At 43.4% G+C, this 11,999-nt stretch overlaps 2 protein-coding genes across 2 annotated transcripts in view; one reads left to right on the forward strand and one right to left on the reverse strand.

Annotated features, from left to right (window-relative positions):
- Nucleotides 1-5,536, reverse strand: part of gemin4 (gem (nuclear organelle) associated protein 4) — a 10,451-nt gene extending 4,915 nt beyond the window's left edge. Inside the window, exons 1-2 of the mRNA XM_037678434.1 lie at nt 5,524-5,536; nt 2,614-4,589 (exon numbers count right to left, since the gene is read on the reverse strand). Of these exons, the coding sequence (XP_037534362.1) occupies nt 2,614-4,589; nt 5,524-5,533 (1,986 nt within the window). The 5' untranslated portion in view covers nt 5,534-5,536. The remainder of the gene's footprint in view (nt 1-2,613; nt 4,590-5,523) is intronic.
- A 562-nt stretch (nt 5,537-6,098) lies between these two features.
- Nucleotides 6,099-11,999, forward strand: part of dhrs13b.2 (dehydrogenase/reductase (SDR family) member 13b.2) — a 12,034-nt gene continuing 6,133 nt past the window's right edge. The window contains exons 1-6 of the mRNA XM_037678435.1: nt 6,099-6,209; nt 6,345-6,521; nt 6,599-6,874; nt 10,120-10,449; nt 11,391-11,738; nt 11,828-11,920. Coding sequence (XP_037534363.1) covers nt 6,164-6,209; nt 6,345-6,521; nt 6,599-6,874; nt 10,120-10,449; nt 11,391-11,738; nt 11,828-11,920 — 1,270 coding nt within the window. The 5' untranslated portion in view covers nt 6,099-6,163. The remainder of the gene's footprint in view (nt 6,210-6,344; nt 6,522-6,598; nt 6,875-10,119; nt 10,450-11,390; nt 11,739-11,827; nt 11,921-11,999) is intronic.

Here is an 11,999-nt window from a genome sequence, read left to right on the forward strand (position 1 = left end):
CACTGGACATTTAATAAAACTGTCAGAACGTAGTCCCTGGACTGACATCTACAGCTGATGAACTTCTGGAGGAGTCCATTCAAAATGACCACAGCAAGTGACTGTAGTGGCTAAACTTCAGCGAGTTCAACTCTCAGAGTAACAGCTGAAGGCAGCACCTCTTATTATCCACCTGAACAGGCTCTGGCTCTTCCATTAACCTTAATGTGGCCCGAACTGCAACACCCCCACCCCCCAATAAATGTTATATGACAACAACTGGCTCAGCACCGTGATGTGCACTATTACTTTTATTGGCATTTCGAGTTACCATGGCAACATAATTTGCTAACAAAGACGCCATTTTTTCCCATTGAAAAACACTGACAGACCTCTTCACAGCCTCAGACACAGTGAAGAGGTCCCAGAATAAAAACACTGATTAACTTTTGGAGCCATTTTGGTTCAAGATGGCTGCCACCGCTACCTCTGAAAACACAAAATTGACTATAACTCAGTCACTCTTTGAGATATTGAGCTGAAATTTGGTGTGGTTGTAGCTGAGAGTGAAGCCCAACAAATATTGAATTCAAATCAAAAATCCAAGATGGCCACCAAAGCTACCTTTAAATGGATTTAACTCAGTTATATTTACACATATAGAGCTGAAATGTGGTTATAGTGGAGAACGTCGCCCATCACAAACTGAATCAAAATCAAAAATCTAAGATGGCCACCACAGCTTAAAAGAAAAAAACATTATAACTTTTTGATTTTTTTTTTTAACATGTTGAGCTGTAATTTGGTGTGACGGTAGCTGAGAGCAAACCCCTACACATACAGTGGGAGAAAAAAATATTTAGTCAGCCACTGACTGTGCAAGTTCTCCTACTTAGAAAGATGAGAGAGGTCTGTATTTTTCATCATAGGTTCAACTATGAGACAAAATGAGGAAAAAACATCCAGGAAATCACGTTGCAGGATTTTAAAATAATTTATTTGTAAATTATGGAGGAAAATAAGTATTTGATCAATGACAAACAAGATTTCTGGCTCTCACAGACTTGTAACTGCTTTAAGAAGCTCTTCTGTCCTCCACTGGTTACCTGTATTAATGGACCAGTTTGACCTTGTTATCTGTATAAAAGACACCTGTCCACAGCCTCAAACTCTCAAGAGTCCAAACTCAACCATGGCCAAGACCAAAGAGCTCTCGAAAGGCACCAGGAAGAAAACTGTAGACCTGCACCAGGCTGGGAAGAGTGAATCTAGAATAGACAAGCAGGATGGTGCGAATAAATCAACTGTGGGAGCAATTGTAAGAAAATGGAAGACATGCAAGACCATTGATAATCTGCCTCGATCTGGGGCCCCACGCAAGATCTCATCCCCTGGGGTCAAAATGAGCATGAGGATGGTGCTCAAAAATCCCAGAGCTACACGGAGGGACCTGATGAATGACCTGCAGAGAGCTGGGACCAAAGTAACAAAGGCTACACACTACGCAGAGGGACTCAAATGCTGCAGTGCCAGGCGTGTCCCCATGCTTAAACCAGTACATGTCCAGTCCCATCTGAAGATTGCCAGAGAGCATATGGACTGGGAGGACTGGGAGAATATTATATGGTCAGATTAAACCAAAACAGAACTTTTTGGTAAAAACTCAACTTGTCGTGTTTGGAGGAAGAAGAATGCTGAGGTACTTCCCAAGAACACCATTCCTACTGTGAAGCATGGGGGTGGAAACATCATGCTTTGGGCTGTTTTTGTGCAAAGGAGACAGGACGACTGATCCGTGTTAAGGGAAAAATGAACGGGGCCATGTATCATGAGATTTTAAGCCAAAACCTCCTTCCATCAGTGAGAGCATTGAAGATGGAACGTGGCTGGGTTCCAGCATGACGATGATCCAAACACACAGCTCGGGCAACGAAGAGTGACTCCGTAAAAAGCATTTCAGCCACAGTCTGTGCAAACCTGGTGAAGACTTACAGGACACGTTTGACCTCTGTCATTGCCAACAAAGGTAATGTTACAAAGTATTGAGTTGAACTTTTGTCATTGATCAAATACTTATTTTCCATCATAATTTACAAATAAATTATTTTAAAATCCTGCAACGTGATTTCCTGGATGTTTTTTCCTCATTTTGTCTCATAGTTGAACCTATGATGAAAAATACAGACCTCTCTCATCTTTCTAAGTAGGAGAACTTGCACAATCAGTGGCTGACTAAATACTTTTTGCCTCACTGTAAAATGGATCCAACGCAGCAGTCCTTGTCAAAGTTCCTGCAGGAACTTTCTAGTTTTAGATTGAAAGTCTGGCACGAGACGTGGAGGGTGCAAGGCTTCAAGAGAAGCTAGGCCCTTCATTTCTAACTAGCTTTGACCAATAGCTGATGCAGATACATGATCCTCACTCATCTGGAGTAATGATACAAACTTAGTCACCCAGAAAAACAATAAAATACTAAAGATCTGTTCACATTATCCTGTGTTCTTTCCAAGCTGCAGCTGGGCCACATCTAACCGTATCCCAGACATTTATGTATTTTATTACTGATGTCATGTCAGTCCAATCAAACGCCTGCAGATTAAAGCCTGATCAACCTGCTGCAGTGTCCTTACCTACGGCTGAGAGGTTGGGCAGGACGAAGGTTTTCACAACCTCCTGGGGTGACAGAAAGCTCGGTCTCGTCTCTTCTCCCTCAGACATCGTGTCAGACGTCATCAGCAGACCCAGAAACCTGAGGAGCTGTTCCTTTTCACTGACCGACAGGGACTTGGTCCTGATTGTTTCCTGTAAACACCTGCAGAGCAAACTGTTACCGCTCACATCTCCCTTCGCTCTCTTGGGTCCTCGGAGTCCAGGCAGCTGCTGCAGGATGCTGGCCATGAGACCGGACGCTCCCTTGTTGAACACAGCTGAGTAGCAGCAGGACTTCAGCGCTGCCTCTGGGTTCTGAAAGGCAACTCTCGACACCAAAGAGACCGCTGTGCTCAGGTTACCCTGCGACGGGGCTGCAGAGGCCCCGCCCCCTCCCTGAATGATGCAGTTGAAGACCATGTTGAGTTCCTGTTGGAACCCGTCTGTCACAGGTTGGGGGACGGAGCAGCTGAAGAAGCCCCTGCTGGAGAACCTCAGCATGGCAGCCAGCACTTTGTTCTTGTCTTCCAGAGACAGAGCAGAGAAAATGTCTGCAGAGATTTTCATCACTTTCCTGCACTGGCTGAAGTTTAGGCTCTCCGTCTGCAGCCGAGTCATGAGGGTGGAGGAGAGGCTCAGGAGGGTTGTGGGCTGCCTGAAAACTGCTTGGTTCTTCTCCAGGCAGTCCATCCAGCAGCTGTCAGAACGGGCCCAGGAGGCCTCGCTGGCAAACAACGCAGCGAAGCTCTCGTAGTCCTCCAGGCGGTGGCTGATGATGCAGCTGCTGACCTGGAGCTGCACTTCAGGAGAGATCTTTATAGCAGGGAACGCCAGAGACTTTAGCAAACTTATGAGTGTGTTCTTCTCCTCCTCAGCTTCAGAAGCTTTGTCCAGAGCGATCAGAACTCTTTGGACACTCTGTTGCAGCTGGAATGTGGGGAAAGATGGATGTGAGCAGTCGTCAACTCTGAGCAGACCTTTCTCCTGCCAACACCGTGCCAGTGCTGCTACAATCATTAGGGCTTCGCTCAACTTTATCCTGCTGGGCTGAAAACGAGACGGGGAGTGAGAAGCACGGAGGTCTCTAAGAGCTTCTCGAATAAGTTGAGGACTCGGAACCTTATTGTCACTTCTGGTGGTGACAGCTTCACACAGTACGTGCAGCTTCTCTTTGACTGGAAGGACAACTTCCTGCTCCATCAGGAAGGATGTGTGAAGAGTGTCCAGACAAACAGACAGGGACCGCAGGCACAGGTCTGTGGAGGACACGTGATCTGCCAGGTCTTCAAGGGCATGAAGAAGAATGTGCAGAACCTCAGTATTAGCCGAGGATGCTGGTAAATCCGACGTGTCCAGCTTCAACCTTTTTGCAGCCTGCGGGGTCAGATGAGGGGAACCTGCAGAGAGACGTGCAAACTGGTTGGCAAACATCATCTCTACGCTTCCTTCTGTCCTCGAGTCTTCGTCTCTGCCTTTCCACAGTTCCCACCACACATCCAGAAAAAAGAGGACGTCATCTGCCCCGATGGGATCAGTCCTCACATGTTCTGCCAGCAGTTCGAGCTCTGCGCAGAGCTGAGCTACAGGAAGACGAAGGAGAAGAGTGGCAAAAACATTTGCAGCTGCAGTCGATTTCAGCAGCTCCAGCAAGACGACGCGGTTCACCTGAGGAAGGCTGTTCTGGAGGGAGAAGAAAGGATTCTCCTTCCATGCCTTCTCAACGTCCTCCTCGGCCTCTCTGCTCAACAACTTTAACCACACAACACAAACAATCTTCTTTATCCAGGCTTGAGCTTGAAGACTGGGCTGATCCCCAGATTCATCTGTGCCACAGATTTCTCTGAGGGCCTGCAAGACCGGGTGCTTCACACGGTTCCAGTCTGCTTTCTGAATCGTGCACAGGGAAGAGGGGAGGCACAGTTTATCTGCCAGGAGGAACGCCCCCTGAACAACTGCTGAATCTGAAAACACATGAGAGCAAGAGTTACAGTGACCCTTAAACTCACCACAGTGGATTTACGACCATCACATGGTTACATCATGCTTTAAAGTAATTTCTTCAACAGTTCTGGTGGACTGTGTCCATCAAACTGTCTTATAATAAAACTATTTTGATTCCCCTGTTGTTATTGGCAAACCAATATTGTTTTTATTTGTAATGTTATTAAAATATCTCATGAATTACTGGACTGATTTTACTGTCATTTCAAATGAATATTTCAGCCCTGACTGACTTCATTGATGCTGTTCATAAAGCATATTTGAATTTATTCACACAATATTTATTATAATTATTCTTGGCTCAAACAACTGAGTTTAGGATGTTCCTGGTAGCAGGGTCAGCCCCTAAAATGAAAAACAAACAAAAATGTACCCCTAACTTTTTTCTTGGTTATGGGATCGTAATAATGCAACTTTGAATTGATAAATAAGTTAATTAAATAGGCTCTAGTCATAAAAAGGAAAATTACCCAGAATTCCGTCTGTCATCTTGTTTTGGTATAACTCTGAAGTTTTGCTCCAACAAAAGCTGCTTGATTTTCCTGAAGGTGCACAAACACTTGTCCTCCAACCTAACAGGCTCTTAGTTCATACCATACGCCCGAGTATGTGGGAGCCATTAGCATAGTTGAAGAAATGACTCTTAGTTCATTTATCTACGTTCCAAAAATTAACTAATTTGATTTTTCAGCACATCTTTGTTCACCAGCAAAAATGTTGAAATGGAAATGACAAATTTCTGCAGAAAAAAAGCTTAATTTTGGCGTGAATAAAAGGTTTATTACTAGTTAGTTATTAATATAACTGATTAGTATTTTTGTAACCACCAACAGAACTTTAATAGCGCAGCCCATAAAAAGACTAAAGAGAAACGGAGAGTAAAAATGTTTTTACCTTTGTTCATAATCAAAGCTCAGCTGCGGAGGGAATCCAGCTGTTTCACTGCGGATCCGTGGGAACCAGAACAACCCCTAAATACACAGTATTAATTCAAAATGAACAGCAGTAAGTTGACAGAATCATTGGCAGTGTGGTTTGTAAAAAAAAGCGCTTCCGGTTTTTCTAAGGGCTTGTGACGTCAAATAAGTGCGACACGCTGAGAACCAAGAAATTTCCTCACAGCGACGCCTCTGGACACATTCGGTGCTACAGGCCTGCCGGTTTCATTAAAAAATAAGTAGAAAGTGTACCCCGAAATGTTTTTTGTTTGTTTTTATACAGTTTAAAAGTCTTATAGATGTGTTTGTTTTCTGGTGCTGCAGCTTAAAACATGATAATTGTTGAGCATATGTTAACACACAAACATGAAAATAACAACTGAAGACATTGAAGTAAGCAGTGAAGTTATTTGCATGCAATCGAATATAACATTCAAATAGTTTAGAAGTTTTATCGTGAAACGTAATGCTCAGCCGTCATGTGATACGGGCTGCAGGCAGAGCAAGTTTTTTTTCTTGTAAAATGAAAGTGAAAGCTTCCTCAAACTGTGCAGCCGAACCAACAAGCAGAACCACAGGACCGATGAATAATCACCATGAGTCCACTGTTGGACTCTCTTGTTTGCTGTTTTGTCTTAGCAGGTACGTTTGAATCGATATTACTGCAGAGATGAGAGATTCAGGAGTTAGTTTGTGTTTATTCAGCAGCAAAACTGAATTCCCAGAATAAACCCAAGGCCTGCTGTGGTGAATGTAAGTTGTCTGTGTGTGTTTTAGGTGTGCACTGTGTCCAGCAGGTGCAGTGGCTGCCCTGTCAGTTCACTGATGAACAGGTGACCAGGAACCAGGAGGGACATTTTGACACTCACCTCATCCACAGACAGGCTATGCTTCAGTTTGGTCAAAAAGGAGACGCTCCTCTTAATCCCCATACCATCACTTTCCTGATAACCGGTAACATACTGAGCTCTATAGGTCAGGACGATGGCACTAAAAACTGTTGTAGTTTATTATTTCTCATTCTGTCTTAGGATCCAAGCTGGACCTGAGGCGATATGTGGACGAGGTGGGAGCAGAGCAGCTGGAGTGTGAGCTGCGTAGATACAGCACAGAGGGTATCCATGTCCACTGGCCCAGTCAGGAGGCCAAGGAGTACAACCGCTGGTTCACCTGCACCCTCAGGCACAATCAGGGCCGTTTCACGGTCACCGGCTTCCTCAGACATCCATCCGACCACGCTCCACCAGGACAGCAGGACTTCCGCAGCTGGTCTGTTATCACTGACACAGAGAAGCTCACAACAACAGGTAAGCTCAGCACTTAAATAAACAGTCATGCTAAAACTAAGTCCACAGTCTTTTAATTCTGGGGTTTTACAAATCAGATCATAATAAAATAATCTAAGGCCTCATGTGACACGTACTGTACACACACAAAAATGGCGTATGTGCCCTTTACTGTACGAAAGTTCATGTGTCAGTACTATATATATAATAATATAATAATAATCATTTTATTTAAAAAGCGCCTTTCATGACACCCAAGGACACTTTACAGTAAGAACAAAGATCAACAGGAATAAAGAATATAAAATACATACAGAATATAAAATGCGTAAAGAATATAAAATACATACAGAATATAAAATACATACAGAATATAAAAAGCGTAAAGAATATAAAATACATACAGAATATAAAATGCGTAAAGAATATAAAATACATACAGAATATAAAATACATACAGAATATAAAATACATACAGAATATAAAATACATACAGAATATAAAATGCGTAAAGAATATAAAATACATACAGAATATAAAATGCGTAAAGAATATAAAATACATACAGCAAAGTTAAGGATAAGCGAGTCTAAAGAGATGTGTTTTCAGAGCAGTCTTGAATATAGAAAGAGAGTACTGGAAGGACTGTGGAAATGTGCACACCCTCTCGCCGGCTTCATAACTGGCTCACACGTTTACAGGTTTTGGGCACTTTGAGGGCGTGCTGGGAAACTTACTGGTGTGAAAACTAGTATTGGACACAACTGAGGTGTAAACTATGAAGTAAGATGTGCTTTGTTGAGCTGAAAGTCAGAGTTGATCAGTGTTGAAGGATCTGTTTAGTTAGATCGCCATGGTAACAGACTGATAAACTGTCAGGGAGAAGCTCAACCTTTTAAGAACATGCTTCCCTTCCTTCAGCTGCTTAACCTGATTGAAATGCTGTGGTGAGGCTGTCAGAAGAACAAACGTCTGCAAATTTCAATGAACATTGGAAAGAAGAGTCGGCTCCTCCACAGTCGTGTGAGAGACTGATAAAAGTCCTACAAAACAACCGTAACTAAAGGTGATTGCTGCTAAAGGAGGTTCTACAAGCTAATGGATGAATTAAGTTTTCCCTCACAGCTATTTTTAAATTGTATTTTGTGTATTAAATAAATAATATAAAGAAAATAATAATGAAATGCTGGAATGTGTTGTCCAATACCTCACCGAACTCAGATGAGATGATACAACTACAAAGTCCTTCATCAATCAGCTGCCTAGGGAGTCACGGTGCCGTGTGCAACTAAAGGCATCCTTCTGTTTAAACCTGATGTTTGTGATGGACAAACCACGATTAGCACAGAAGTCCAATACCAGAACACGGCTTGAGTTCAGGGGTTACCCCGTGTCTACCCACGTGGTGGTTCTCTTTATCAAAACTAGGGACCGGAGGGTGTTCCAGTGACGGGTATCACAGTCCTCGGCCTCCTTGGTAAGATCTATTTAGGGATAACAGGCGATTATGGTGGCGATTTCACCACCTATACTGACTGATGAAAACAATAAATAAACTTCCCTTTTTCTCTAACGTTGAATGTAGCACATCATTTCATTGTCATACAAGTTTTACAGATTTTCCGTATACGAATTTTTCATGTTTACAAAAGTGAGCATCTGTGAATTGAACCAGTCTGGGGGGGTCGTGGGCATATCTCCACCGGAAGAAAAGTAAATCAATAATCTACTCAAAACTGTGCATTTTCCAGCCTTTTGAAGAGCATTTTAAAATGTTGTAAAATCTTTAAAGTACAGTTTACTTGTTGAGAGCAGCACAAGTGTAAATGCCTCTACCAGAAAACACATGATTGAGAAACTTGTGTAACTAAATGTGTCGCTAAATAAACTACAACTACTTCATAATAACTAAGTTGTAACGTCAGAATTTGGTAAATACTTGAATCTCAGATTCAGGAGGAACAATGCAGGTTTCTTCAGCTGTGGACCAGCTCGTTACCTTCAGAAAGGTCCTCGGGGGGCATGGGAGTTTGTCCAACCAGTCTACACGTGTGTTGTGGACTTGGAGAAGACATTTGACTGTGATGACTGAATGCACTGGGGAGTGCTCTGTGAGTATGGGATTGGGGGTCCATTGCTACAAACTAAATAGTGTGAGAGTTTGTTTGCATTGTCAGCAGGAAGTCAGACCTCTTCTGGATGAAAGTCCAACTCTGCCTGTTATCACCAGTTCTGTTTATAACTTTTATAGATACATTTTTTCAGTACAGCTAGGGGAAGGTGTCCTGGCTGGTGCTCACAGGACTCCACACTTTCTGCAGATAATGTGGTCCTTTGGGCGTACCTCCAACTCTGAAGCCAAGGCCCTCAGTCTGAAAACGACAGACTTTGGGTTGGGAGTAAGGTGCTGCCTCAAGTGGGGGAGGTTATGTATCTGTTTTACTTTTGCCCAAGTGAGGGAAGAATAGAGTGCAACATCTACGGATGGATGCTGCTTCTGCAGCTGCGTACTGTGTACTGCGTACTGTGTACTGCGTACTGTGTACTGTAGACTAGTACAACCCTGTACTGGTTTGTTGTGGTAAAGAGGGAGCTGAGCTACAAGGCAAAGCTTTCTGTGTATCGGTTGATCTACGATCTTGCACTCACCTGTGGTCACAAACTCTTGATAGTGACTGATGGATCTAGATATTGGATAAATGGGGTTGGAAAGAGTTTTCTCGGCACATAGCTTGACTTTCACTTAGAGATAGGATGAGAAGCTCAGTTATCCAGGATAGACTCAGAGTAGAGCCGCTGCTTCTCCACATCTAGACATCATCTTGTAAGGCTGCTCCTCCATGGGGAGGTATTTTGGGCCTATCCAGTTGGGAGGAGACGTTGGGGAAGACCCAAGACATGCAGAAGACACTGTCTCAGCTGGCACCTTAGAATCTTCCTATAGGAAAAGATGGAGGTGGAACAAGATATCTGGGCCTTCCTGCTCAAGCTGCTTCCTTGGTTTCCAGACTCTGAAACGAGCTGCAGACAATGGATGGATGGTTAGATTTGAATAATTTTAGAACCTGGTAAAGATCAGATCTTTTATATGTCTTGATAAGTAAAACCCTAAAACCTAAAGCTTATAAGCTTTTTCCCCATGGCTGCTTAAGTTCATCTCAGTTACATATCTCAACAGCCACTGCAATGTGTATTAAAACTAAGCCTGTCTTCATGTCTGAATGTGTCTCTCTTTGCTTCTGTCTTTGTCCCATCTGTTCCCACAGTTGCAATGGTAATCAGAACAGAAACTCCATTAGTGAAAGCCAGCCTGGGATCTCAGGAAAAGCTCCACTGTCAGTTTAACATCGACCATCGAGGAGCGAACGTCACCGTGGAGTGGCACAGGCAGCACCATGGAGAGAGGATCAAACTCTTCAGCCACAGCAGTCGCACCAAGCAGACCCAAGGCTCTGGTGTTGGGCTGAAGGCCCTCGCAGGAGGAGATGCCTCCTTTACTCTCCCCTTCACCAAGATGAAAAGTGAAGGAACCTACATTTGTTCTGTGCTTGTGAATCCACTGTTTGGGAGTATGGATGTAAATGTGCACATTGAAGGTGAGAGAATGAAGTGACATCTCGTAGGTCCGGTCAGAAAGCATCGACAGTCATTATTTATGCTGCTTAATGTTTGGAGAAATGGATAGTGTCATAATAACTTCAGCCTGACTCCTCTTTCACAGTTGCTGTACTTGTTAAACAATTGTTCACAGATTTATGAAGCTGCAAATTACTGCTATTTAATATTAAGAAGAAATGATTAGCAGACATTAATCTGATCCCCTTCGTGTTTGACGAGGTGAGGTGGACCGATGAGGTCAGACATGTCTGTGAAGTACAATGTTACAAACGACATCTGTAGTGAGAGTAAGTAGCAGGTGGAAGAGAGGATAGAGAGGGGGAGGAGAGAAGAGGAATAAAATTCAGCAGAAGACAGACAGCAAAGTCTAGAAGGTACACCAGAAGATGCAAAGCACTCATTAGCAAGAATAACAGAAAGGCTGGACTGGACTTTGTCAAAAAGTACAGAGAGGAGTCTAAAAAACATCAGGGCCAAAATTATGGACTGACGAGACAAGAATTTATCTTTACCAAAGTGATGCAAAGCTCAGAAACCTTCTGATCCCCAACACATAATCTGAGTGCAAAGTCTTGTTTATATATATTTTTATATTAACTACTTGGAGTCAACTCTATCTGCTAGCAAGATATCTTATGAACCACTAGTGGATCTCAACAACTAAATAATTTTTGCAGCCGCTCCAATTCAAGATGGCCACCACAGTAAACTTAGATAACGCAAAAATCCGTACATTTTTAAGAAGTGTTGCAAAAATCTGGTCATTCCTAACATACTCTGAACGTGAAAATACACATAATGTTATTTTCAAAGTTTAACTGAAAGAGATACAACTCATTTCACTAAAGATGAGAGGTCTTTAATTAGTATTTGTGTTTACAGACGAGGTAAATTTTCTGTTTGTCCCTCCTCCTCTCAGAACCTCCCCGTGTCTCTCTGAACGTGGGCCCCATCTTGTTGCTGCAGGAAGGCAGTGAGCATAAGGTCATCTGTGAGGCAGAAAAGTATTACCCTCTGGATGTGGCGATCGTGTGGTATGAGCAGGACCCGGCAGCGTTGGATCAGCGTGTTGGCGCTCCTCTTCCCAAAGTTCTGCCCAACATCCTGCTCTCCAGCCACAAACACAACCAGGACATGACGTACTCTCTGTCGGCCTTCTTCTACCTTCAGGCTTCAGTCGAAGCATCTGGGAAGCGGTTTGTATGCAGCGTTTCCCATCACTCTCTCAGGATGCCCATCAAGAAGAGCTTCATCCTGAAAGTTGAAGGTGAGATTAGAGGGCTCTGCTGCAGGGCTGTGAACTACTACGAGGTGGCAGCAGAGAGTCATGTCCCTTATCTGATTTGTTCTGTGCAGAACCAAGCAGCTGGATGTTTGTCATCACTGTCAGCTTCATAATTATCACACTGATGGCTGTTCTGGTTGTGATGCTGCTCTACTTGCATTCAGGTGAGTGACGCCCCTGAACAAGCATAACAGGTGAGACAGACAGCTGTAGAGACAGACAGGTGTAGGTGTAGAGACAGAC

The sequence above is a fragment of the Nematolebias whitei genome, chromosome 6, assembly GCF_014905685.2.
Source record: "Nematolebias whitei isolate Nwh7 chromosome 6, NemWhi1, whole genome shotgun sequence".
Lineage (NCBI taxonomy): Eukaryota > Metazoa > Chordata > Actinopteri > Cyprinodontiformes > Rivulidae > Nematolebias > Nematolebias whitei.